This window comes from Lemur catta, chromosome 7, assembly GCF_020740605.2.
Source record: "Lemur catta isolate mLemCat1 chromosome 7, mLemCat1.pri, whole genome shotgun sequence".
NCBI lineage: Eukaryota > Metazoa > Chordata > Mammalia > Primates > Lemuridae > Lemur > Lemur catta.
Window position 1 is genome coordinate 26,149,549 of NC_059134.1, and position 27,153 is coordinate 26,176,701.

Sequence of the window (27,153 nt, forward strand, 5' to 3'; positions counted from 1 at the left end):
AAGGCAGGGGACCTGTCTACAGACCTCAACTGCAATCCTGGTTACGAAAGCAACTTGCTCTGGGAACTTGGGTGAGTCACTTCAATTTTCTGGTTTTAGTTTTTTGAATCTGTAAAATGAAGAGATTAGATAGTCTCTAAGATTTCCTCCGGAAGTAAAATTCAATGTGCTACATTTGCCAGGTTAGCCACCCATAAAACAATTGAGCGCTTCTTCTTACCCAGAGACCATGCTAAGGGCTTGAGGTATCTCATCTAATCTTCAAAATAACCCCGCGAGGAAGGCAGTCTCACTCTGTTTTAGAGCTGTCCAAGACAGCACTGTCGCTGTCAGCTTCCACCAGCACCACGGACTCTCAGTAAGCACTTACCAAACGGTAGCCCTTCCTAGCTAAGGATACACAGGTTTAAGACAAGCCACCCATCAAGGCTCACAGATGAGGCAAAGAGATAGGACAGACACAGAGCCAAGTCAGTACCAAAGAACACGTGCCTAGCAAGCGAAGGGAACCAACTACTAATTCAATGGCTCCTGAGTGAGGATACAGGTATGACCGACTCCTAGATGGCCACATGAAGGTCTAAGCTGGGATCGTAATATTTTTTATAGGATGTTAGAGTTTGCAAGACACTTTGGAATATATCATTTGACTTGATTCATCTGCCACTCTCTGAAATTAGGTGTGCCAGCTCTCATTATTAAGTTATTCATTATTAAATTGAGGATTAGAGACGTGGCTCTTCCCAGGGAACAGGGTTATCCTTCTGCATGTCAGACCTCCGCACAGCTAGACAATATAATCCAGCGCTGATGATTGCTTGATGCCTTAGAGAGCCTTCCAGGCCTTGTCACATTTCACACTGGCCCTACCCCTGGGGCAGAGATGTCTCATAGCTGTTGTGTCCTTGGAATTTACCAGAAAAGCTACAGGCCAAGTGGGACTTCTTTTTTTCTGAAAGATCTAGAGGGAAGGGTCTAGGCTGTTGCAAATCTGCGTGGCACACACAGAGAGGACTTTAACCAAAGCTGCCGGCAGGTGCAACAATTCAGGGCTTTTGGCTCAGGGTTGCATGGTGGAAAGTACATGGTGGGCAAGGCTGGAGCCTCTCTGGAGTGTGCAGAGGATTGGCAGCCACAGAGAAATAGGGGATTTCCTTCCTTCAGGGTCTTTCATCCCAGCTTGGGTCCTTGGCCTGGGACCCTCACACAGTCTCCTCTCTCTGGCAGCTGTTGCATCCCTTGTAAGAACAATAGCTGCCATTGACTGAGCATCTGCCACCTACTGGCCCCTTCATTCGCAATTTCTAACAACCACTTCAATGAGGAGGGGGTTGTTGTCCCCGTTTTACAGATGAGAAGACTGAGGCCTAGAGCAATTACATTGTCAAGGCCACACTGCTAGCAAATGTTGGAGGTGGGACTGTAACCCAGGTCTATCTGATTAAAACAAAAACAGGCCACTTTGACACGCCTCCTTCAGTTCTAGATCTAGAAGGAAACTACTTCTCTATGTCTGGTCATCGCTGCTTAGAGAAGCTTCAAATGTTGGGGACAGGGAAAATGCCTCCCTGCTCTCTTCTGTGCTATGCCCACACTGCTGCTCCTCTGAGCGGGCTGCCAGGAGCCCCGGCGGGGCCAGATGCCCAGACCTGTCATGCTGCCTGTGGTGTGGAGTGACAGGAGAGGCCCGGGAGAGCAGGAGGAAGTCAGGCTCTGGCCCACACTTCTCGGCTCCACCCAGATTCCTCACGTCCCGTGGTCCTCAGAGCCAGCCCGATGCCTGGGGACTCTAAGTGGTGTTTTTTGGAAAATGTGCAGTTGCCTAAGGGCACTCAGGACTTTGGGGAAATTTGGGTGCGGTCTGGACCTCGATTTCCCTCTTTATAAGGCTCTGAGGGTTCTTACTGGGGCCAGAGGGACCCAGGCTGAGACCGAACAGCCTGGCGGGGAGAGGCCCTGGATACACCTGTGAGGGAACCGTGTAGAATGAAGCCCTGACCGGGGACCCTGTAAACCTTACTCCTCCCGAGATCCAGACTCACCTCCTGGTGTAAGGAAAAGAGTCTGGGTTCTGCAGGCGGACAGACCTGTGTTCATAACCCACTCCACTGGGGTGAACTTGGGCAAGTTACTCACTCTCTCTGTGTCTTCATCTGCAACATGGGAATAATATCTGATCTCACAGAGGTGTCATGCGGGTAAATGAGTTACAGATGCACAGCACTTCACACGGTGCCTGGCGTGCAATAGGAGGTCAGTAGCTGCTCTGTTTGCCACTAAAGTAGGTGTTAACCCTGACCTCTGTTCCTAGCAGCTGAGCCACTGCCCTCTGTGACAGGGAGGACGTGACTTGTTAGGCCAAAGCTGTCATGTCTTTAAGAAAGGAGTCCAGGCCATAGAAGGGGTTGCCAGGGCTTGTCCCCGGGGCTCCCTCTGTACTGGATGGAGCCCACAGAGCCATCGGAGCAGAGGGAGAGTTTGTCAGCCAGACTTGCGGCACACGAGCCCAAATTTTATAATAATGGAACCTTAAAGCCTGGCTCGCACCCATCTTGTTTTTGGGTTTTTTTGGGGGGGCGACGAGGGTGAGGGTTAATGAGCAGATTCAATTTTTTAAAATATTTGTTGTAGAAAATCTCAAATACACACAAAAGTAGAAAGAATAGTGTCATGAATCTCAAGGTATCCATCACCCACCTTTGCTCACAATCGATTTATGGCCAATTTTGTTTCATCTCTACCCTCAGCCTCGTGTTATTTTCAGATAAATCCCAGACAGCATGTATTTCATCTGTAAGTGTTTCAGCATACATCTCTAAAAGATAGGGGCTCTGGAAAAATTTACCGGAATGCCATTGCCACACCTAAAAATTGTTCTGATAATTCTTAATATCATTGAAAATCTATCGTTTAAATTTTCAGTTGTCCCATATATGTCATGGATTTTTAAAAATTGGTTTCTTTGGATCAGGATCCAAATAAGGCCCACATGCTGCATGCAGTTGGTGACTAGGGCTTTTCAGTTGCCTTTATTCTAGAGGCTTCCCCTCCATCTCTTTTTTGTTTCTTTGCAATTGATTTTTGGAAGAAACCGGGTCGTTTGTCCTATAGCATTTTCCATAGTCTGAATTTTGCCGATTGCATTCCCAGGGTGAAGTTTTACCTTCGATCGTCTTTAAGGTCTTGACACCAAGTAGGTATTCGTGTGGGAGTCGTGAAGTTCAGCCCTGCTTGCCCACCCCCTCCATTCAGGAAGGGCTGCTTTCTCCTTTGCCAACCGGAAAGTCCCCGGTGCCGGCCTGATGGAGCCAAAGGGTGGGGGACGTGGGGAGAGGGTCCCCAGCAGTGCGATCGTGGGTCGTGCTACTACTTGGACTGGACCCTATCTCCATTTTGATAAACAGGAATGTCTTTTCATAGAGCAGAGCAATTTTCTGCCAAATAGCTGGGATTGTTTTTCTTCCTTCTAGAGCAATAAGGTTCAGGATTCGTCTCCCTCTTGACTTTCAAGAGCATGTTTTCTCAATTCTTTCCTGAAATTAAAGTAAAGGTCAGGAGGCTGGTCTGAGACCCAGCCCTCCCCACTCTCCAGCTCCTGCTCTGGCTGGCTGGGGTTTGGTAGCTCCTGTCTCCTTGAGCTCAGGTGACCCTGCCCAGCCCCCAGGGCGCACTGAGCTCAACTTCCCAATTCTTTTCTTTGTGGGGGAAAATTGAGAAAGAAGGGAAAGAAAGAGAGAGAGAAAAGGAAAACAGTGGCAGCCTGTGGGCTCCGTTCTGAATTTAGATCTCCAGAGCGACTTCTAGAGGCTTCCTTCTCCCCACTGTGTTCCTTCTCGAGAGGGGGGCCCTGGGCCCTACCCCTCCACCTGCCTGCCACCCGCCAGTCTTCCGCTGCGCACCTGAGCTGCCCCGGCGATCTGCCCCTTCCCGCACACCTCACTGGAGAGCGAGGATTTTTAATCAAGAGGCAGCGCACGCAGAGAACAGCACCACCCGCTCAGCCTCACTGGGGGCCCTTCTCCCCACCCCCTCCCCACACTGAGTCACTCCAGCTAACAGTTAATTAATTTGTGACACTTTGACAGTTTGTGAGGAGACATTTTTACAGAGCCATCAAAATCCGCAGGGATGGGGCTGTCAGGCAAACACCCCTCCTTGCATTCTCTGCGTCTGCAGACCCTGCCTCACCCCACTGTGGCCCCGGCCTGAGGCCTCAGGCTGCGAAGCCCTGAAGTCTGCCGCTGCCTGGGGCTCTTGGGTGCTCCACACTCCCCGGGACACCTGGGCAGACCCAAGGACACCTGGCCACCTTGGGGAGCAGCAGAGAGCGGGGGAGGGAGGGTCTGGGAGTAGATCCCCGGAGGTGAGCAGGCCCTGGTCTCCCGGCTCCTAGACAGTCTCACTCAAGACTCCTCCCTGGCTGGACGAGGAGCTGTGTGTGCTCCATCCTCTCTGGGGACACCTCCGCCCCACCCTCACCTGCCTGCCCTCAGCAGTGCTCTGTGGTCCTGGCTGGTGCTGATGTGAGGAGATGGCTCCCAGGTGGCCTATTGTGTGACTTCTGTCCCACAGTGTGGTGCCAATCCGGATGCTGTCAAGCCCTGGGCCCGCAGGCCTTGCAGAAGCCCGGAAGCCATCCCCACCCGCTCTGTGCTTCCCTTTCCACAGGCTGCATGTTGTCTCTGACGCCTCCCCGCATCCCCGCACTCACTTATGCGCATGCATTCTCTCTCTCTTTCTCTTTTTTTTTTACCCAATGCCATATAACTGTGTGTGCCACAGTGATGGCCCCAACCAGCTGCCACCGTGACTGGGACCCAGAGGTGTGAGGGGAGATCTCAGAGGAGGCTACTGGTACCCCTGGACAAGGCTCCAGGAGGAGAAAAGACTGCAGGACAGAAAAAGGCATAGGGATTGGCCCCTCCACACGTGAGCGAGATACGAGCTCCTCAGACATCTCACAAACGTTTTTGGAGCACACAGCATGGGCAGGCCCCGTGCTGCGGACTGAGAACACCATGGCAGACAAGACAGATGTGAGCCTTGCACCGCGGCAGCTCGCGGTTTGGCAAGAACAGACACCAAACAAATCATTAGACAAATAATGACTTAATTACACCTGTGCTAAGTGGCGCCAACGAGCACATGTGTTGTGAAAGCATTAAGCAAGAGGACGGGCTCTGAGCTGGACTGGCAGCGGGCTTCCCTGCAGAAGGGGCTGGTAAGATCGTCCTGCAGGGTGAGGAGGAGGAGGCCAGCCAGGACAGGGGTCCTGCTGGCAGGGGGCCGGCCTGGGCCTGGTTATGAGTTGGGATGCTGGAACCCCAAGGAGCGAGAAGGTGGCTGCTTGTGTGGGTAGGTTTGTGGATTCGGTGACAGGAAGACAAGCAAGTGCGGAAGGCTGGCTCCTATTTTTGCTGCGAGGTAGGAAGCAAGGCCAGGGACCGCTGGCCAGGTTTAACCCCAGGGAGCAGGGGAGAGACATTGAGCAGGTAACCTAGGTTGCCAACCTCAGGCCCTCAAGACTGTGCCCATGCTCTTGGCCCCAGGAGAGTAGGGCCAGGCACAGCCGGAGAGCAGAGTGGGAGACTCATCCAGCTGTTCCATGCTTGCTAAAGAAATCTTGATGCTGTCCCCCACGGATAACGTGTCTAAGCTCTGCTGCCGAGCTGCTGCGTGGCCCTGTGCTAGCTGCCTCTAGAGAACTCCAGGTTGCACTGGGAGGCTCACCATGCCTGGAGTGTGTGGGGGGTGCAGGGGCAATCGGGAGGTGTCAGTGTGTGGCCTCCCCCGCCACCTGTTGTCACCCCTTAATGGTACTCCAGGCCACCCACTGGGCTACCACGAGCAGGCTCCCCCCACTCAGGTCTCTAGTCCACACTGGTTCCCTCACAGCAGTGCTGAGGCTGCAGTCCAGAGGGAGTCCAGGAGCCCAGGACGGGGTCCCCTTCCATGCTAGCTGGGAAAAGCAATCAGTGTTTCTTCCCTCAGGAGTGACCATTGATGCCTGGGCCAGAGCCACAGCCTCACCACGTGCTCCCCTGTGCACTGGGCCTGGGATCCTGGGAAAGCCCTGCAGGGGTGAGGAGGGAGCCCTGGAGGTTGCCAACCCCCATTGCCCCACCTCTGCGCCCTAGGCTCTTCTCCAGCCCGACATTCCTCTCCATTCCTCCTCCTCCTCCTTCCCCCCTTCCTCCTCCCCAGAGACCCACCACATGCCCCAGCCCCAGGGCCCAGAGGCCCTGCTGTTCACACGGTGGCTGTGCCTACATCAACCTGCTCCAGCCTTCCCCAGTCCAGGCCCAGAGGGCCTCTGTGGCTGCCTGGCCCACGGTTTTGGGAATGAGTTTTCCATTTCCTCTGCCCGCCGGGCCAGAGTGCACAGGGCATTGTTCAGTGACTCTTCTCCTGTTCTCTCAGGAGTAGGAAGGAATTGGGGTGCCTACTCCCCTCCGTCTTCCATCCCCACTCTGCCTTTCTGCTGCTGCCGGGGATTCTGAGGAAGGGCCCACCCCCACATCACCGCGGGCCTGGAGGAGCAGGAGCAGGAGCAGGCAGTCCCTTGCCCAGGTCTGGAGAGGAGCCCCCTGCTCACTCCCTCCCATTTCCATCCAACCCAAGTCACTCCAACAAGCTGCTTTTGAGATGCAAATGTGAAATGCTTTTTTTCCTCCCCCTCCCTCTACTTTTTCATTGAAATGCTTCAAATCTCAGAAAAGAGGAAAAAAATGATGTGTTTAAGACAGCAGTGTCTCACCTGCCATCAAGCCTGATAAGGAATTGTTAAATTTTAATTAGACAATTTCATTCCTTCAAGTGCCAAACTTTCAGGGAAGGCAGCACGAAGCCTCAAGCTGAGACGGAGGCGCAGGAAACAGGGTGCTGGGCTTGTGCTGCACCGAGGCTCCCGCGCCCCCACCTCCCTGGCTCTGTGCCCCCCACGGCACAGAAATGGGAGAGAGTCCTCTCCTGTCCCCTGCCTGGATCTACCAGCTTTCCTCCCGCGTCCTGGCTGCTCTAGCAGATTGGCCCTTTTGACCTCACCCCACAGCCTGGGAACCACAGGTGACCACACTCTCCAAGCTCTTCCTTAGAGAAATGGCAGCTCCAGCCATGGCGCCTTCAAGGAGCTTTTTTTCCACACTTGAGAGAAGCTGGTTTCTGTTTACAGGCGGGGGAGCCTGCCATCTGGGGGTGTGCCTGGGAGGGCAGCCCCCCATGCCCACATCTACTCCCCGAGGCCTGCCATGTCCCTCCCCTCCTCTACTCCCAGTCAGCCTCCCCTCCTCTACTCCCCATCAGCCGTCAGCTGGTGGTCTCAGCAGGGGGCCTGCCTCAGACAGACTTTGGTGGGCCAGATCAGCCTCAGGTATTTGGGTTCGCCCAGCACCTCTCAATTTGAGAGCTGGCTAATTTTCAAATTAGACCACACACAGCAAATGGTAACATTTGTAAGGCACACAGGGTGAATGGCAGAGGCTGCTGAGGTTAGAAAGGCCGGGCTCCGTGGTCCACTTGGCCTGCCATGTACTCACACCTTGGCTCACTCCAGACATCTTGTTGGGAAGCTCTGCTTGAAGCTTCTGAGGAGAGTCACTATTACAGCAGGCCGGGGTCAGGCTGGATGTTAAGGAGATCTTGGTGGGCAGGGGTACTGAGCACCAGAATGGATGATTCTGGAAGATCTTTGCCCTTCTGAGCTAGGGCAGAACAGTGATTACTGGAGACAGGTGAGGAGCGGATGATCTCTGGCACTTTGGTGGCCTGAAGCTCGCAGGCCACTCTCAGCAGTCTTCCCCTTCCTCCTGGCTTCCGCCCCGGCAGCTGAGAACAAAAAGCTTGGGAGGCCCCAGAGCACCCAGGGACCCTAGTCTGCAGGCATCTGCCTGGGGAGGGTGTGGCAGGGAGCAGCAGTTGCCCCGCTTTGCTGCACAGGGAGGTGGAGATGGTATTTTGGGGCAGAGGCAGCCACTCCTTGAACAAGACCAGCACAGGCATCTGCAGGGTTAGCTACTCCATCCCTCTCCTGAGGGACATGATCAAGTAGCCACACCTCTAAAAGCTGAGAAATGGCAGTGACCACAAACGTATTGGTGTTCACTAAATACTTGTTGACTGGGGACTGTTACTTGGAGCTTTTGTGTATGAGGCAGAAACCACCTGGGAGGAAGAAGGAGGTGGCACGTAGAGGGTGGTGACCAAGTTGATCATATTTTCATAAATCCAAATTAAAATGATTGTTCTGACAACAGATTTTTAAAAATAATATGAGATCTTAATAATCTGAAAAATCTTACGAATGCAAGAATAATGTACCATGAATTAGACATTTAGCCAATCGCCTTTTTTAAAAAAGAACAAGAAACTGTCGTGGCAAATCCAGGGTGCCGGGTTCTGTGTGGCTTGGCATGGCCCCTCCACAAGCCCCAGAGTGAACAGTGACCTCATCTGGCTTCCTGGGAGCCCGAACCAGGCCGGCACTCTCGGCACAGCCCTGAGCTGCCTCAGTAGGAACCTTCCCTCCACTTCCTCCTGCAGGCACAAGGTCCGGCCTGATGGAGAAGCTCCTTCCTGCACCTTCTCATGGGATGGGCCTTCTCATGGGATGCCCCTTGGAGCCCAACAACCAGTGCAGCCCAGAGGCAGGAGGCAAAAGGAAGGGGCTGGAGCTGCAGCCAGGGAGTCCAGGACTGCCAGGTTTCCTCGGGCCTCCTGAGAAAATGCCAGCAGGGAAACGCCAGGAAGGCCCTGTATTTTATCCATTCTAAGGTGCACATCCACCACCCCCATTTGTGTCTCAGAATTCAGAATGCATTTTACAGTGGATGACATCTTCAAGCTGTATTGGGGTTTGATGGCATTTTTTTTCTTTCCCAGTGGTACATGAAATGATGGTGCATCTCCTTCAATTTTGTCTTAGAGCCTATGAAATGTGATGATTAGTATTACAGTCACAGGCTATAGGAGCTGGGCCAGGAGAGCTGGATCTTCCAGGCCAGTTGCTACCCAATTCCAAGGGTCGCTTAGCAGCAGGAGCCCGGGAGGACCTGTGACCCTGGTGGGCTGCATTTGGACAGCACTAGTCACTTCATCTCTCTGAGCCTCAGGCTTGTTGTCTGATTGCTTGTTTCATTTAATTCTTTTGCTTGAATTTTTCTTTTAAGAGATGGGGTCTCACTCTGTCGCCTAGGCTAGAGTGCAGTGGTGTGATCATAGCTCACTGCAACCTCGAACTCCTGGGCTCACATGATCCTCCCAGGACAGCCTCCTGAGTAGCTGAGACTAGAGGTGTGTGCCACCACACCTGGCTAATTTTTGAATTTTTTTAGAGACAAGGGTCTTGCTATGTTGCCCAGGCTTGTTTTGAACTCCTGGCCTCTGCCTTGACCTCCCAAAGTGCTAGGATTACAGGTGGGAGCCACCATGCCTGGCCACTTGGTTTGATTTTTAAAGTTAACATTTTTGAGGGCTTACCTGTGCTGGGCATATGTGCATCATTTTACTTAATCCTCACAACAATTATCACTATCCCTATTTTGCAGATGGTAACTGAGGCTCAGGAAAGCCAAATAATCTGGTGAAGGCCCTAAAGCTAGTAATTGGTAGAGTTGGGACTTGAACCCAGGTTTTTTGGTCTTCAGCCCATCTGTTATACCAGCTCCTCTCATGCTGGAGACCCCATCTGGAAGGGTGAATGTGCTGATGTCCTAATTCCCACTCAGCTTGATATGTGGGGAGAGCCAGCTGGGCAGCCCCTGCTTATGAGAGATGGCAGCCCCAAGAAGGTAGGATGCTGAGGGCAGGGAAGGGACCAGAGCTGGTGCTGGGGATTAGAAGACAGTCTTGTACCAAGATGCTAATAAGGTTTACAGGCATTTAGGCATTCTTTATGTTTTCCTATTTTTTTCTATAAATATACTACATATGTATCAGCAAAAGGCAATAAGAACAATCAAGAATAAATGCTAAATTAGAAAATTAAATACAGGAGGCCTTTTCCAGCAGCCTTGGGTGCAGGGACTCGGCCTTGGCCTGTGAGTAACCAGCACTCAGGGAAATGGGTGCTCACCTCCAACATCTGACCCATAGCACTCACATTTGCCATCTAAGTTGTGCTCGTAATTTTAAGTCCCAGTTTACATCATCCCTCCTCTGAGAGGCTCTCTGTGCGCACCCCAGCCATGTGCACGTGTGCATGTGCTCTCTGATTTCCTAACATCAGCTGTAGTGGATGCTGTGGTGTGCCCTGCCCCGCTTACCCTGAGGACTATCGCCCTCATCCCCAACTCCCGGGAGTGCCGACAACTGACAGTTCATGGTGATTGCCCACTGATGAGGACAGAGGCCTCTTTCAAGGTCACACCATTTCCCTGGGCCAGCCACAAGCTATGACATAAAGGCCTGACTCTGTTTCCCTAATTTAGGCCTGACCAGGAGAGGGACTAAGGAAGTGGGGGGCAGGGCAGAGAGCAGGATGGGGGCAGTGAGTGTGCCTCACAGGTCTCCAGGCCCCCGACAGTGCTTTATGCCCAGCAGGTTCAATAGATGCTGATTGAGTCAATTAATGTCAGAAGCAGCCCTGGGTGCTTGATCAATAGGTAAGTGCAGGTCTCCTGCTGTGTGCTCCAAATGGGAAAAGGGCCCAGTTGGCTTTGCAGAATATGGCATCAATATGACGCGTGCTTCATTACCTTGGAACTGAAGACTTGCTGCACGGTGGCATTCCATGTCACCCCACATGAAATTAGGCACTTTGCTTTCCCCCCAGACTCCAGAGTGGTGGTGCTGGGTCTGACACATCCAGTCTGCCAGCCCTTGGCCGGGGAGTATGGATGAGGTGTAGAGGTAGACAGATCCTTCTCCACCGTCCCCTCTGCCCCGTTGTAGTAGGTGTGCCCTGCTCACTGATTAGGACATGGCACCACCTGAGTGGCATAAACTGATGGTTTTCAATTTTGGGTAGCAAAGCACCTGGAAATCACAGTGCTTTGCACGGAATGCCTTGGAATGCTGATAAATTTAATTCTATTGTGTGAAATAGGAACACTTTTGTTAGCAGAAGAGCCAACTATATTACGCGTGCATTATGTTTCAATCACAACCAAAACGCAGGCTGTCAAGCTCATCTATGCCGGATGCCTCCTGAGTCTGCTGCCTGAGCCCTTCAGCTCCCTCTTCTCCCTGAATCTGCTGCCGCCAGCCTCCCAGAGCCCCAGGCAGAAGTCCCAGAGTTGTCCTCGGCTCCTTCTCTCCCTGGTTGCACATCCCCCTCCCATCCCACGTCTACCCAGTGAACAAGTACCATGACATGGACTTCCAAGCTGGCTCCTGGTTCTGAACACGCCTCTCCACCCGCATCCCCACTGTCTGTTCATTCAGGCGACCTTAGTCTCTTACCTGAATTACAGCCATTTTCTCACTCCCCCCTGAGCTCTCTTCTACACCACAGCAGCCAGTGACCTTTCTGGAACACCAGTCCAGTGGGGTCATTTCTCTGCACCCAACCTATCAGGGGCTCCCAATAGGGCCTGTGCATGTCCCTCCAGTATTGTTTTCCTCAACCTTTTTGCCATGCTCTACATTTTTTGCCAAAAGGAATCATTTGCTATTTGGGACCGTGTTGTGTTCTGTCTGCTGGAACATCTCCCCCACTCAGGCGCCTGGCTAACTCCTCCTACTTCATCCCAGATGACACCTCCTTCGGGAAGTCTTCCCCCCAGGATGAGACGCCCTCTCATGCAATTCCTCTTACTGCATGTGTCTTGCCAAACCTTGTCATCTCTTACTTGGATTCCTGCTACTGTCTCCCAGCTGGTGTCCTGCTTCCACTCTGGGCCCCTCCCATCCATTCTCTGCACCACCGTCAGAATCATCTGTTCCAAGGTCTCTGAAGTTAAGAAAAAAAAAAAAAAAAAGGCGTATCTGATCATGTGGTTCCCTCTGCCCTTAGGATCAAGTATAAACTCGACTTTTAAGGCCCTCTATGATCTCGAGTGTCGCAGCCTTCCCAGACTCAACTGTTGCCAAGTCCTTCTGCGTCAGCTATCCCGAGTCTCTTTCAAGCCCTCCACCGGGGCCCTGCCCTCTAGCTCTGTGCTCTGCGTGCGCTGCTTCCTGTGTCCAGACCCTTCCCCTTGACTCCCCAGTCTCTACCCGGCTGATCCTGCACAGCCTTCCTCTCCTCTGCAAGGCCGTCCTTGAATGCCTAAACTAGGTTGTGCGTCTCTCCCCATCCCATTTCCTAGTCCCTACCACCCGTAGATTTAATTGCTTGATTAATTAAATTGCCTGTTGTTTCTTCTGGAATGTGAGCTGCAGAACCGTGTATATTTTGTTCCTGCCTGTGTTTCTGGCACTGTATAGAACTGTGCTTAATAAATATTTATAGAAGCAAGAATGAATGAATGCCTATTTCTGTTCCTACCACTGGAAGGTGGAAAGCCGAGCTGACTTATCTCAAGTACACGGTGCATGGGACGTACTTAAGAAGTGTTTGTTGAAAACGAGTGAATGACTGATCAGCGCTGTTCAAGCTCATCTTATCATACTTTAAAAAAATTATACTTGCTCATTTTTTTCTACCATCTGTAAGAACTTGCCAGCAAAAGAGTGGCACGAGGCCCAACATTTTAAGAAAACTGTTGGCTGTAAAACTTAAACTAGCCCCAGGGGTTGGTTTTTGCCCCAGAGCCCTCGGTGGGACACCCTCCCCTCACACCCTGTGTCCATTTTTCCTGGCCAGAGCCTGGCCACCCTGTGGCTCCGCCGCCCCGATGGATCCACTGAATCTGTCCTGGTACGATGATGACCTGGAGAGGCAGAACTGGAGCCGGCCCTTCAATGGGTCGGAAGGGAAGGCGGACAGGCCCCAGTACAACTACTACGCCACGCTGCTCACCCTGCTCATCGTCGTCATCGTCTTCGGCAACGTGCTGGTGTGCATGGCCGTGTCCCGCGAGAAGGCGCTGCAGACCACCACCAACTACCTGATCGTCAGCCTCGCGGTGGCCGACCTCCTCGTGGCCACGCTGGTCATGCCCTGGGTTGTCTACCTGGAGGTAGGTCGGGGCCCCGCCCTGCTCTGGCGCCTTCTCCAGCAGGGCCCTGCCCTGGGGCCTGGACTGGCTCTGCACAGCAGCCTGCCTGGTGCTTCCCCAGGTGGGCTCTTCCTCTGCTCTGGGCTCACTTTTTCTCCTTAAAAGATGGGCAGGTTGTCTCCTTAATAACCACAACTACCATTGATAAAGTGCTTAGTAAGTATCAGGCCTCGTGCTAAGGGCTTCTTATGTGGCATTTTCTTGTAGAATCCTCACAGCAGCTCAGAGGCTGGCATTACTATCACCATTTTGCAGATGATGAACCAGGTGTTCAGAGAAGTTAGGTGATTTCTCCAGCATCACACAGCTGACAGGTCCAAACTAGAACTCTGTCTGGTCCCAGAGTTGGTCCATTTGATCATGTTAGAAATGGGAGTACTGGTGACGCTCCCCAAGGAGGGGCATGTTTGTGCTCCCAGGCCTGAAACCTTCATTCCTCTCTCCCGCTTCAGAAATGGGGCTGCCACTCTGTGCTCCCCCAGCCTCCTCCCCTCTCTAGTTTGTGCTGGCGCCGTGTCCAGGACCTCAGGGTAGAGGCTGCCGTGAACCGTGCTGTAGCCCCCTCCTTAGGAAGAGCCATGCAGTTACCCATGGCTCAGCCCAGGACAGAGCCCGGCTCTGCACCTCGAAATGCGGAGTAGGCAGCCCCTGCTATGGTTCAGACACGGTGCCCCGTGTGCTGCAGACCCAGACCTGGCAAATACTCCCCGTAATCTTGGGAGTTGTTACTACTCTTCTCACTTGCAAAGTAGGAAACAGAGGCTTTGGAGAAGTTGCCTTTCTTCCCCCAGGACACAGCAAAGGGAGAATCTGTGATGGAGAAACCCTGAAGCAGGGACACCCTTCAGGGCTGGCAGGCAGGTGTGGGAAGGTCTAGGGAATGTCACTGGGCACAAGCTAGATCCCGCCCCTTTCTCGGCCCAGGATTCTGGGGTGGTCTGTTCAGGGCTGAAGCCAGCCTGGGAGTCTGGGGGCACAGGCAGCTGATCAGGCATTCAGGAAAGGGCCACGGCTCAGCCCACAGAGCCATCACCTTCCTGCCCCAGGCAAGACAGGCCAGCCCCTGCCTCGGGGGAAGGGCTTCTATTGCTGAAAGAAAATACAGACCCTTTGGTGACCAGGGCGGCTGGTTGAGAGTGGCACACCTCCCTGTCCCCAGGCCCCAGCTTCCTGCTGTCACCACCACCTGGTCCACAGGGAGTGCTGGCCCATCACCCCTTGGATTTCTTTACCACGACCGAAACAGAATGCAACTTTCAAAATGGCCTAACTGGATATTAAGGAAGAATAAAAGGAAACACAATAAATATAAAACAACATAAAAACGCAGGTGACACAGGCCAGGGGTCCAGTTCCTCCATGGCTGGCATGTTCACGGGGCCCGCAGACTTTATCCATCTCACGTCCTATCCGAGGGCCTCTCCCTGGGAAGCCCCTTCTTAATTCTTAGGCTCGATCCCTTCCTGCTCCCTTGCGAAGGAGGGTCCTGGACCTGAGGCCATCAGGAGAAAACGGTAGAGCAGACAACCTGGGTGATAACAATACCTACCTCATAGCACTGCTTGAGAATCAAATGAGTTAATATGTGAAAAGTGCTTAGCACGGAACCTGGCACACAGTGAGTGCTATGTAATGTCAGCCATGGCAGTGATGATGAAGATGAAGATGACGGGAGAGATCCAGCACCCCTCCCGATAGAGAGGACTCTCCCCTTCCTCTCCACCCTTCCGCATGTCCAGGTGAAGAGGCACTCTTTTCTCAGAGGGAGGCATGTCCTGCCCCCAGCTCTGGGCCTGGGTTCTGTTGGCTTCCAGACCCCCATTCCTACACAGACACCAGGGTAGGACAAATCTGTACACGGGCTATATTGGAATCTGTAAGTCCTTCAAGCAGATATTTTAAACATACTTGTTCACCATTGTTTTAAAGGTGAAGCTGAGTGTTTCAGGGGGCAAAGTGCAGAAGACAATTGCACACGATGGTGCCCAAGCTCTACCGTAGGACCTCATCCAAACGAGCTGGGCACCAGCCCTGCTTAGAGAACATTATCTCATTCGCTGTCTCTAGAGAATGTCCCCAGTGGAGTCTCACGCTACCCTCACATCCTGTCAACAACCACACACTGTTCTCTCTCCCAGAGGTGCTCTTGTCATCCAGAATATTCCATCCTGTTCCATTTCCAGCAATGTGAAAATGCCCCCTATAGCCTGCCATGCCGGTATCTGCCTAGACAGGGACTAGGGGTGCGTTATTTATCCTGCTCAGTGCATGGAAAGCACGCTGGTTTTGCAGTGAGAGGACTGGGTTCAACGCCCGACTCTACCCCTTTCCACCCAGATAGCTGTGGGTGGAGCTCCTGAGAGGTGACAGCCGGGGGCCACTGGTCTGCATTCCATGGGGGCCTGGCAACACTGTGAGGTGAGGCTTCCTGTGTGCATTTATCTTCCAGATGAGATAAGATTGAGAAGATGAACAAAGGTCTCAGAGTTAGTTATCCACTCACTCAGTCAACATGTACTGAGTGTTCTGTGTCCTGCTCCCATCCTGGGGTTGCAGGCTGGGACACTGGCCCGCCGTCCATGAATAGGAGACAGTGGAGCAGTCCCCATAGGAGCTGTGGGGCACGGGCCCCGTCTGGGGGTGTCAGGGATGGCTTGCAGGGCGAAGTGAGCTTTAGGAAGAGTTATCCAGGGGAGGGAGGACACACGTGCATTCTAGGCAAAGCCACCCAGCAGGAAGAGGGGGTAGCTGGCTGGAGGTGCCCAGGAGAGTCAGTCATGTCATTTGTCTCTGAGGTTTACTGTCTGCATTCCGTACATATGAGCATGAAGTGCTTGGAGCAGTGCCTGACACGTGGTGAGTGCTTAGCATATGAAAATTGTTATTGGGATTCAGCCGAGCCAGCACAGGCTCACTGGCTTCACGTGAGCAAGAATGTCGATGAATGAATAATGCCCACAGGTGTGGAGAAAAGAGCCCTGGGAACGACTAGAAAACCCGGGGCCAGTCCATCCTCTGTTGCTAGATTACCAGGTGATCTTGGGCATATATGTTTTCTTCTCTGACCCTGAGTTTGGCCCTTGAAATGATAATCTCTCCTTTTCTTGTCTTGTGTATACCAAGTACTTTTCACATAATTACGACAAGCTAGAAGGTTGCTTCTAAGGCAGCTTAGGAAAGAGCATGGGATGTGATGCCCAGATAACCTGGTTCGAATTCCAGACCTGCTGCCCACTTGCTGGGTGACGTTGGCCACGCCACGTGGCCTCTCTGGGCTTCAGTTCCCTCATCAATGAATGGGGATAAGCAATGCCTTCCTGTAAAAGTTTTAAGTACAACAGATGAGACAAAGTGCAGTGTCCACGGTAGATATTCTAGAAACAGTGACTACCAATACATTCTCTTGAGTCCACTCTCCAGAGCAGCTGCTCCTGGGGCCACAGAGGAAACCCTACCTTCTTCTGGGCTATAGACAGGCCGCCGGGGTGGTCTGAGATTCCCCTGAAGGCAGGGCCTCTGTCCAAACGGCTCACAGCTGTATCCAGGAGTCTAGGATAGAGCCTGGCACAGTAAGTTGCTCAGTAAGTGTTTGTAGGAAAGAAGGACATAGCTGGGAAGAGGGAAAGAGAAAAGGAGAATGTGGTGGACCCTGATATCTGGGACCTAGATCCCCAAGGGCATGAAAGCAGCTCCCAAGAACCCGTCCTAGGAGGGGCTACAGGGTGGGGTGTGAGCCAGGTGGGCCTGGGGACACTGCCCTAAAGGTAGACTGTTTACTCCAGGGAAGCCCATTCTGTGCCCTTCCAACCCACCCCCGACTGGACATCCAGCTGTCAGCTCCTGCCCACCTGGTCCACGCAGCCGCACAGGGCCCGTGTGTGGACCCCAGGAAGACAGTGCCACACAAGAGGCTTCCTGTCTTCTGGGGAAAGCTGCTGTTTCCCCCACACGAGACGACAGCAGCTGCATTGCCCATCATTGAGCTTAAATGCCAACACTGGGTTTTATGCCTGGGAGCAGAAGAGAGGGCAGTGATGAGATGAGCAAGGTTATAATTAGCGCTGCTGCACGCTGTGCTGTGACACGCAGTCTGCCCCGTTCCAGCCGTGGGAGGGGGCTTTCCCGCTCCTCCCTCCCCCTATTGGTAGAAGCCAAAGGTGTATCTGCCTGTCCCGACTCCGTCCTCAGGGACTGGGGCTGCTCCACACTTGCAGAACTGCGGGGCCAGCCTGCTGTGCGAGCGTGTGTGCGTGTGGGTATGAATGGGAGGGATGGGGGTGTGCAGGTGCGCGTGCATGTGTAAGGGGTTTGAGAAAGAGAATGCGTGTGTGTGTGTGTGTAAAACATTCTTCTTGCGGGAGCTAGACTCCTCATTTGTCATCACACCACGGACAGCTCATGACAGCCCCTCTCCAGCCCACTCTGGTGTTCCTGAGGCTCCAGCGGATCTCCCTTCTTTCGTTCTCCTGCTATAATAAGCAGCAGAAATTTCCTCCCAGTGCCACAGAGCAGCAGCGTCTCCACCATTGGTCTTAACAGATCATTTCTGGGCCCCGACTCTGCCAAGTACAGGGCCAACCATGGTGGGGCTTGCCTGGCTCCCTGAGAATGGGGGCCAGAGCAGGACCAGAGGTTGAGCCAAAAGGCCTCGGGTGAGTCGCTGTAATTTTCTGAGACTCAGTTTTCTCATCCATAAAACGGGTGTTGTAAAATTATACCTGGGATTTAATTTATAGAGGTATGACTAAGTGATAACACAGAGTGGTCAATGCCATTGGAAGACAAATTTAATGCTACTCACGGATCCCCTAGAAACAAGAGGCTCAGCACGCTGGGGAGGGCTGCAGGAGGGAACGCCCAGGCGGCAGCCTAATTGGGTTCCCACGGGAAATGCAAGGCAGGGCAGAGCAAGTAGTTTAGGACCGGTTACTCTGAATAATTCTGGAGGGCTTCGGGCTACAGGGGTGGTCCCTGGTTTTCTGGTCCTGGCATGATTCGGAGCAGGGGAAATATTGGCTCGGTGTGTGAGAGATAAAGGGGGTGCCAGGCTTGCGTTTGAGAGCTGTACTCTCAGGTCAGGCACTCCTGTCCTTAGGAATTAGCTGGCCCTGGGAGGGGCAGTTTCTCCCCGGGGTTTATTAGGCCCCCAAATGCCAAAGCATCAGGAAAAGAGAAAATAAGGAAATGTAGTCCACATAGTTTTCCCTGTGATGAATGCATGCCAGAGGGACGAATGCAGGATCTAAGGAAATACACGGGGCATCACAAGGTGATCACAGGTCCTGCAGATTGAGGTGCAAAGTTGGGGCGCTCAGTGTAAGTTGGTTGTCTTTATTCTAGCCCAGTTCTTGGCACAATGTGGCCTTATGAGTCTAGGAGAAGAGACACCAGAGCAAGGGCCTCAGACACCCATGGGCACTGCTCCCCCTTTCTGCCCAGATCTCGGCCAGAGACCCACAGGACTCCTCAGCTGCCCTCTGAGCCGTGTCCCCATCTGCCCCACGAGGACCGGGCACAGGACCTAAGCGAAGCTCCCCCTCCTGCTATCCATCTATTACGTTGCTTTGTCCCCAGGTGGTGGGCGAGTGGAAATTCAGCAGGATTCACTGTGACATCTTTGTCACCCTGGACGTCATGATGTGCACAGCCAGCATCCTGAACCTGTGTGCCATCAGCATTGACAGGTGAGCCCAGCCAGAGTGGGAGACGTGACCCTGGCCACTCACCATTCCAGCCGCCCCACCTCTCCTCAGGGTCAGGCTCTGTCTGTGACGCTGTGTGGCTGGCTGAGTGCATGTGGGTCCATGTGTTTGTGTGTGCATGCGTGTGCATGCGTGTGTGGCTAGCACAGTATGGACTCCCTAAAGAGAGGCCATCTGTGAACGGTGATGCTGCCAGGAATACCCACACAGTGACAATATAACGGGGAAAGCATGTGATTCTGATGGAAGCCCTAGTTCTATCATTTCCGACTTATGTGACCTTGGGCAGATTGTGGAAGTTCTTAGAACTCCCAGTTTCATTTTCTAGAAACCAACAACGATGACACCTGCCCCCTGACTGCAGTGCATAACTGCATAAAATGTAATCATGCATTTTACGTCCAGCTCGGGGCACAGGGCGGAGGCGCCCAGGCCATGCCCACTTTGCTGAGCTGCATCCTTGGAGCCTTTTGCTAATTCGCACAGATATGCCACTGGGCTCCCGGAGGCCCTGGCCCCAGTCCCTTCTCGGCATTCTTGGAGGATGAAATAAGTTAATGAATGAGAAGTTCTGGGTAGAGGAATGTGAGGGAGGATTGTAAGCAGTTGCCATTGTTATTATTTCCTGCTAAATGGGGCCTAAGCCTTGCTCTGAGGAGCCTGGCTACCAGTTCACCACAAACACTCCCACCTTCTGTGGGCTCAGCACAGGTGCAGAAGGTGTAGTTTCAAAACCATACTGTGCAAAAAGACCCAGGTCATGGCCCCTCAAAAATCCTAAAATCCAAGTAGGGTGCTTAGAGTAATAGCAGGCCAGCTGCGAAGTGCTCAACTGGGCTTTGCCACTGTCCTCGCTGTCCAAATTTGGGGACAGGAGAGAGGGTTGAGTTGGCATATCAGGCAGGCTTCCTAGAGTGGGTCACCTGTCCAGCCCCAAGGCCCAGGGGTGTCTCTGGTGTGTGTGTGTGTTGTGGAGTGAGGCGTCCCTGGGCCTGCACCCCAGATTCAGGGTCCCCCAACCTTGCAGGTACACAGCTGTGGCCATGCCCATGCTATACAATACGCGCTACAGCTCTAAGCGCCGAGTCACTGTCATGATCGCCATCGTCTGGGTCCTGTCCTTCACCATCTCCTGCCCGCTCCTGTTTGGACTCAATAACACAGGTGAGACCTGTCTTCGTTCACCTGGGGCGCAGCTGGCCCAGCAGGAGCTGAGTCCCTGGCACAGCTGTGGGCAAAGGCCCAATGGGGGCCTACTTGCCACTCTGGACTGAGGCCAGGCTGGGTGTCTTGGGCCAGGCCCAAGTCAGGCGGGAGAGGAAACAACGGCCCAGACACAATGGAGCTAGATAAGGAGTGGGGACAATGGCCCAGGAGGGTGTCTGGCAATTTCCAACTTCATTTGTTAAATTGAAGCAGGCAAGACAGCCTCACAGGCTGCGTGGGTGTGTTTGTGTGTCCGCACACAAACATGGGGGTGTCTATTTGGGCTTCCATCCACCCCTGACAATGGTGTTTTTGTTACGGGGCTGTAGCCCTCAGGGCCGGCTGAGCCCAGGGCGGCTGGAAAGAGGTAGCGGGTGAGCCGACCACGTGCCCGTTTCTGTGGGAGGCAGAGTCGGGAGTGTCTCGGGCAGGGGAGACAACAAGTGCCTGCCAGCCTGGAGCCTCCTCTTGTCGGGGAGACAGGAGCTGCTGCGGGTGCACCTCTGTGACCGTAACCACACAGGGGACAATGCAGACTTGAAACTGTGGTACAATAGCTAAGTGTCACAGGAATTCTGAGCAGTGGAAATGGGGCTACATAGACTTGGATTAATCTGGGAAGACTCTGAGATTGAGATGTCTGGTAGACCTGGAAGGGAACAGAGAAACGTATGAAACACATTGGAACACAGGTGAGTTCAGAGAACAGGACCAAGTTATCTTGTTCCTAAAGTTGAAAGGTGGCAGGCCTCCCTCCAGCATGAAGGAAAGACTGAAATAATGGTTTACTCTTTTAAAATAATTTTCTGGCATCGTTTTGTCTGAATACTCTGGCTGCACTTGTGCGCCCACCGATGACAAAACTAACGACCAAGTAATGAAAGGAATAGTAACAGAAAACGTGGAAGCAGTCGGTCACACTTAGCTTGTCGCTCACCGTTGTGTTTGCAATACTCTGATTTACGCCGCCCGTTTATGTACATCTGCCCGGGGCTCTCCCTCCCCCAGACCAGAACGAGTGCATCATCGCCAACCCGGCCTTCGTGGTCTACTCCTCCATCGTCTCCTTCTACGTGCCCTTCATCGTCACCCTGCTGGTCTACATCAAGATCTACATCGTCCTCCGCAGGCGCCGCAAGCGAGTCAACACCAAGCGCAGCAGCCGAGCTTTCAGGGCCAACCTGAGGGCCCCACTCAAGGTCCGAGACCCCCCTCTCCTCCGAGCGTCCCCACCTATTACCAAAGGGGCTCGTCCCTGCTCAGGTGGCGGCTGGGACACCACGCCAGGTTGAGGTCCAGGCTGGAGGAGCTCTGAGGAGCTGGGCGAGGGCAGGATTTGGAGGCCTGGGTGGCAGGAGAGGGGCTGGGAGCTGCAGGAGTGGGAGGTGGGGTCCGCGGTGCGCACCAGCTGGGAGGAGAAGTCTTTGCTTGAAGATCTCTGTGACCAAATGCAGCAGCTGGTGCCCCCTCGGCTCCATTCTGCTCTGTTCTTAGCCTCTCCTTTCCCCACCCTGGTCCCTCCATCCCTCTGTCCCTCCCTCTGACACCTCCATCCAATTGCCCTTACCTTCTACACTCTGCCCTGCCCACCACGCACACCTCCGTCTTCCTCACCTCCTCTTCCCTTCTTCTCTCCTCTGCTCTCTTTCATCTCCCTCCTCTTCTGCCTTGTGAATTCTCCCCTCCTCTCCGCCCGCCCCAAAAAAGACGTACGTGGGCATGGAAGGAACAAGAGCTTTTAGGTTAGACACATCAGGTTCAGAACCTGGCATTGCCACTTTTTTGCTGAGTGACCTTGGGCAAGTTGCTTAACTCCTCTGAGCCTCAGTTTCGTCATCTGTGAAATAGGAATCGTCATCCCAACCTCACAGGGTGGTCCTGAGGATTCCATGTCAGAGGGACGTGCAGTGCCTAGCATGGTGCCAGGCCCTCAGCAGTGTGCCCCCTTGTCCTGCCCACCTCTTCTCATTTCGATCCCGACCTTCACCTGCCACTGGCCCCGCCCTCCTGATCTCTGAGCCCCTCTGCCCCATCTGAGTTCTCCGTGGAATTCTCCGCGGACTTCTCCGCCTTGGATTTCTCCCGCCTCCCACCACCCCGTGTGACCCGTGTGCCGGCTCCCTCCACAGGGCAACTGCACGCACCCCGAGGACATGAAACTCTGCACCGTTATCATGAAGTCTAATGGCAGTTTCCCAGTGAACAGGCGGAGAGTGGTAAGTGTGCAGGTCAGGGACCCAGAGCCAGGTCTTCCTGCCCCTACGGAAGCCCACCGGCCATGGCTCTGAGCCCTCAGCAGTGGGTCAAAGGGAGAAGCACCTCCCAGCAGCCCCCACTTGCCTCGGCTGAGGGCAGACCCACCATGCAAACCTCCAAGCAGGTGCGGGGCAAGAGCCCTCGACTCTACGAGGCACGTACCCCGAGCACAAGGAAATGGTGGGGAGAAAGGACTTGGCCCTAACAGTGTAATAAAAATGATCATGGCTATTCCCATTTCTCAAATACCTGCCACATGCCTATTATCTCGTCAAATCCTCACCACGACCCTGGGAGGTAAGTCTCATTAATCGAATTGATTTTCAGTTTACAGAAGAGGAAACAGAGGCTCAGAGAGGATAGGTGACTCACCCAAGTCTCAACAGTTAGTGACACAAAACGTATTTAAGCCCAGACCTATGTGAGTCAGAAACCCAGGCCCATGTTCTTTCCCCTGGCACGTGCTGCCTCATGGGCAGGCAGGTCTGGGGCTGGCGTTGGCAGCTGGGGAGGGTGGCGAGGCACAGTCTGCGAGTAGAGCCCAGAGGGGCACAAGGACGGCAGGCCCCCAGCTCTGCCTAGTGACAGTAGTACCAGGGTCCAAGCAGCAGGTGTTTTATCCCCCAGGTGGACAGAAAATGGGGCCAGGGAACCCAGAGAAGGCCACACAAAAAGCTCAGGCCAAGTGTCCTTGGGAAGCAGGGTCCCCACCATTCCACCTGCACTGCAAGGGCAGGACGCTGAGGAGCCGTTTATGAGGCAGGTGCCAAAACAGGGACTCAGGAGCAGAGCCACGGCAGCGGCCCAGTTATATACCTGAGCACACAGTGAGGCTGCATTTCAGGAGCTCAGACTAAGATCTCCAAGGCCTTAAATAGGAGAGCCTAAGGCAGAACCTGGGAGGCCCTGAGTGGACCCATCCCAGGGCCCTGCAGGGCAAGCCAGCAGGGAAGACACAGGGACCCAGGGGTCAGCGGCACCCAGATCTGTCTAGCCAGGAGGATATGCAGCCCACGAGTGTGTGCTGGGGCAGGTGCCCACAAGGCAGGAGCACTGGGCCCCGTATTTCAGCCTGGCAGGGAGAACGGGGCGGGAGCCCTCCGTGCAGTCAGAACAGGAGTTCCCAGAGGCAGGACTGAACGTCACTCAGCTGCTTATCCCCGGCAGCCAGCGTGGTATCTGGCATACAGCTGGCACTCAGCAAGTGTTGCTCAGGTTATGAAAGAGAAGTGCCTGGCACCCAGCCCCCACAGAATGGTTATGGGATATTGAGGCTGCATAAGGACTGCTGTGGGAAGGGGGCCGGGGACAGTCCCTGCTTCCCAGTGATTGTCCTCCTTGCCCCCTGGCAAAGTGATCCTGTGGCATTTGCAGGAGTCTCCAGAGGGGGAAAGGGCGGGGCTGGGGGGCCGGGGGGCCGATGCCCGGGAACTGCTCTGGCTCTACCTGGAGCTCTCTGCCTCCGGTGCAGGAGGCCGCCCGCCGGGCCCAGGAGCTGGAGATGGAGATGCTCTCCAGCACCAGCCCCCCGGAGAGGACCCGGTACAGCCCCATCCCCCCCAGCCACCACCAGCTGACTCTCCCCGACCCCTCCCACCACGGCCTCCACAGCAATCCCGACAGCCCCGCCAAACCAGAGAAGAATGGGCATGCCAAAGACCACCCCAAGCTTGCCAAGATCTTCGAGATCCAGTCCATGCCCAATGGCAAAACCCGGACCTCGCTCAAGACCATGAGCCGCAGGAAGCTCTCCCAGCAGAAGGAGAAGAAGGCCACTCAGATGCTCGCCATTGTCCTCGGTGAGTCGGCCCCCGCTGCCGGCCACAGCCGGCCCTGCCCAGCCCTGGCTGGGGAAGCACCCATCGCTGCAGGTCCCCTTCCCTGCCTTGCCCCTCCTCACCGGGACTGGCATTTCTCAGGCACAGACCAAGGCACTTGACGTAGACTCAGCCCTATTAGGTAGATTCTATGACTCTGCTCATTTTACAGATGGGTAAACAGAGGCTTAGAGTGGTTATAGAACTTGACCAAGAGCACCCATGATCTGAACTCAGGTCATCTGACTCCAGAGCGTGTGAACTTGACCACTCTATCATAATGTCCCCAGAACCTCACATGTCCCCAGGCAAGTTGCTTTCTCTCTCTGGTCTCCGCGTGTGTAGAGTAGGTTACTTCTCAGCGTTATTGTGGCAGTCGAATGACATACAGTTGATGGAAGCACTTTATAAACTACAAAGCAGCACACATAGGTAATGATTATGGTTTTTGTTTCTATTGCTATTGTTGAGGAATTGGGAAATTCAATTCACTTGCTCTTAACCTGTGCGACCACAGCTGTGAAAAATAAAGGGGCCTTGCGAGGCAGCCCCTGATCGAAATGAGGGGGCAGCCCTGTCCGCTAGGCAGGACTTTTGAATGAAAATCTAGAAAACTGTATAATAAAGCTGAAAAATCAAGGGGTGGCTTAGTGGCTGGGAAAAGGAGGACCTGGTGGGACTCTGCCTTCTGCCTAGCAGCTGCGAACCCCTTCGAGCTCCCGGCAATCCCGGGATGTGAGTGGTGCAGGTGTTACTGCTCTTGGTTTGTGAATGAGAGCACACGGTCCCAGCAGGGTGAGGGCCACCACCCATGACCATGGGCTGGGACGAGGCAGTGTGGGACTGAAGCCAGGGCCTGTGCTGCAGTGCACAGGGGCTCTGCCCTGTAGCCCTGCCCCTTCCAGACACCGCTCCGCACCTGGGCATGCTGTCTGCGCCTGTAGGGAGGTCCATGTACACCCTGCCTCTGTGCCGAGGGTCCCACCTGAGCAGGGGGTCCTGGAGAAAGCGCACCTGAGTTAGATGGCAGAGCAGGTGGACAGTCAGCCCGGGTGAGAGGGCGTGGTCCAAGGCAGGGACTGGCAAGGGTGTATCCACCAAGGCTGGGGAAATTGGGGGAAGTCTGGAGCAAGACCCTGGGTGTTTGGGGACTTGAACAGACCAAAGTTCAGCTGTCAGATTTGCTGCTCAAGAGTGAGTGACCTTGGACGGTGGCAGAGTCATTGGGAGCCTGTTTCCCATCCACCTCGTGAGGGTGCCGTGAGAACTAAGTGACATAGGTACTTAGCGTTCCCTTCCCCCAAACCATGTGTCCCACACTGCCAGGAGCAGATCCCCTCCACTTCCAGCTCTGGGGGAAGACATTGTTCTCAAAGATAACCTGGAAGGAGAGAGTAGATATTTCCATTTCTACTGGCTGACTTGCATCAGAACTGTAACCTTTCAGATTTGTTTTTAAACCAAGTATCCTTCCCTAGGAGGTAGGTATTATTATAACCATTTGACAGATGGGGAAAGTGAGGCTGATGGAGCTGAAGGGACCCTTCGCTTCAAGTGGGCCTGAGAGGCAGGTCTAGAATCCAAGACCAGGACTCCTCTGCCAGTGCTCCTGGGCTGCAGCCTGCTGTCTTGTGCACAGAGCGGGGGTGTCCCTGGCCGCGCTGACTGTGCCCTCTCCCCCAGGCGTGTTCATCATCTGCTGGCTGCCCTTCTTCATCACGCACATCCTGAACATACACTGTGACTGCAACATCCCGCCCGTCCTGTACAGCGCCTTCACGTGGCTGGGCTATGTCAACAGCGCCGTGAACCCCATCATCTACACCACCTTCAACATCGAGTTCCGCAAGGCCTTCCTGAAGATCCTCCACTGCTGACTCTGCTGCCCGCCTGCACAGCAGCCTGCTTCCCGCCTCCCTGCCCAGGCCGGCCGGGCCTCACCCCTGCAAGCCATGGGCAGGAAGGCCTGGGGTGGACGCGGCCTTCTGCTCACCCCGGCAGGCCCTGCAGTGTTAGCTTGGCTCTGCACCCCGCACACCCTCACTCTGCCAGGGTAGTGCTAGGGAGCTGGGCATGGTACCAGCCCTGGGGCTGGACCACCCGGCTCAGGGGCAGCTCCCAGGGTCCCCCTCCGACCTCCAGGCCCCCTCTCCTTGGCACCAAAGATGCAGCCATCCTCTTGACCTTTCTCTGGGGCTCTGGGGTCGCCGGGGCCAGAGTCGGGGCCCAGAGGCGGAGTGCTCTCTGTTTGTTAGGCTTGGCCTGGGGCAGGCAGTGGGGAGAGGTGGACAGTTCACACCCCACGAGGCCCACACAAGGGAAGCAAGAGCTTTTGCCAAGGACCCAGGTGACCATTCAGCCCTGGATGACCCATGTACATACCAGACTGCAGGACGGACCCCAGAGAAGACCAAGCCAAAAATCTCAGCTCCCACCTCCACCCCGATGTGAGCCTCTACTGTCCACGCCAGTGGGTCCCAACACGTCCCGCCCCATTACAGCTCCCCATGTGGTTTCCACATGCTCTGATGGGGGGAACTCTAATCTCGAAGGCCCCAGGGACATCTGTGGGGAGAGGAACCCCTGGCCCTAGCCCGCTCTGCCGCCTTCCGATGGCCTCAGATGCAGCCCCTCTCACAGCAGATGTGGCCACCCGGGGCCAGGTAGGGAAGGCGGCCTTGGAACCATGTCAGGGCCTGGGCCGGGGGGCGTCTGAGGTTCTTTGGGGGCTGCCTCCTGCCACACTCTGACGCAAAGACACTTTCCTTTTCTATTCCCTTTGGCGTCTTCTCTCTCCTGTGTCCCCTCCCTTCCACTGCCTCTGCCTTAGAGGAGCCCATGGCTAAGAGGCTGCTGGATACCAATTGGCCTGGCCTGGCCCTGCCCTGAGGGAGGAGGGGAAGCTGCAGCTTGGGGGAGCCCCGGGCCCCAGACTCTGTAACATCACTCCCCATGCACCAAACTAATAAAACTTTGACAAGAGTTGCTCTCCAGGGCCCTGGGGCAGAAGGGAGCCTCCGTCCTCAGCATTCAGGTGTCTGGCAGGATCCTCCCCGAGGGCAGCCAGGTGGTCCC

General features: G+C 54.4%; 1 protein-coding gene across 2 annotated transcripts; it reads left to right on the plus strand.

Annotated features, from left to right (window-relative positions):
* On the plus strand, nt 1–27,082 carry DRD2 (dopamine receptor D2). Of its 2 annotated transcripts, XM_045556560.1 has the most exons (8): nt 1–71; nt 12,743–13,058; nt 18,672–18,781; nt 19,827–19,963; nt 21,014–21,204; nt 22,135–22,221; nt 23,733–24,060; nt 25,762–26,009. In XM_045556560.1, exons 2-8 carry the CDS (start codon nt 12,774–12,776, stop codon nt 25,953–25,955), a joined length of 1,332 nt encoding a protein of 443 aa, XP_045412516.1. In that variant the 5' UTR covers nt 1–71; nt 12,743–12,773; the 3' UTR covers nt 25,956–26,009. The 2 variants fall into 2 exon arrangements, with proteins under 2 accessions (XP_045412516.1, XP_045412515.1); XM_045556559.1 differs by lacking the exons at nt 1–71; nt 22,135–22,221 and having other exon boundaries at nt 12,747–13,058; nt 25,762–27,082.
* Nucleotides 27,083–27,153: the final 71 nt, after the last annotated feature.

Excerpts from the sequence above, each read along its gene's own strand:
- DRD2 (XM_045556560.1), top strand. The coding sequence starts at position 12,774 with ATGGATCCACTGAATCTGTCCTGGTACGATGATGACCTGGAGAGGCAG. Across the intron at positions 13,059-18,671 it reads CCTGGGTTGTCTACCTGGAG|GTGGTGGGCGAGTGGAAATT; the intron begins GTAGGTCGGGGC and ends CTTTGTCCCCAG. Across the intron at positions 19,964-21,013 it reads GTTTGGACTCAATAACACAG|ACCAGAACGAGTGCATCATC; the intron begins GTGAGACCTGTC and ends TCCCTCCCCCAG.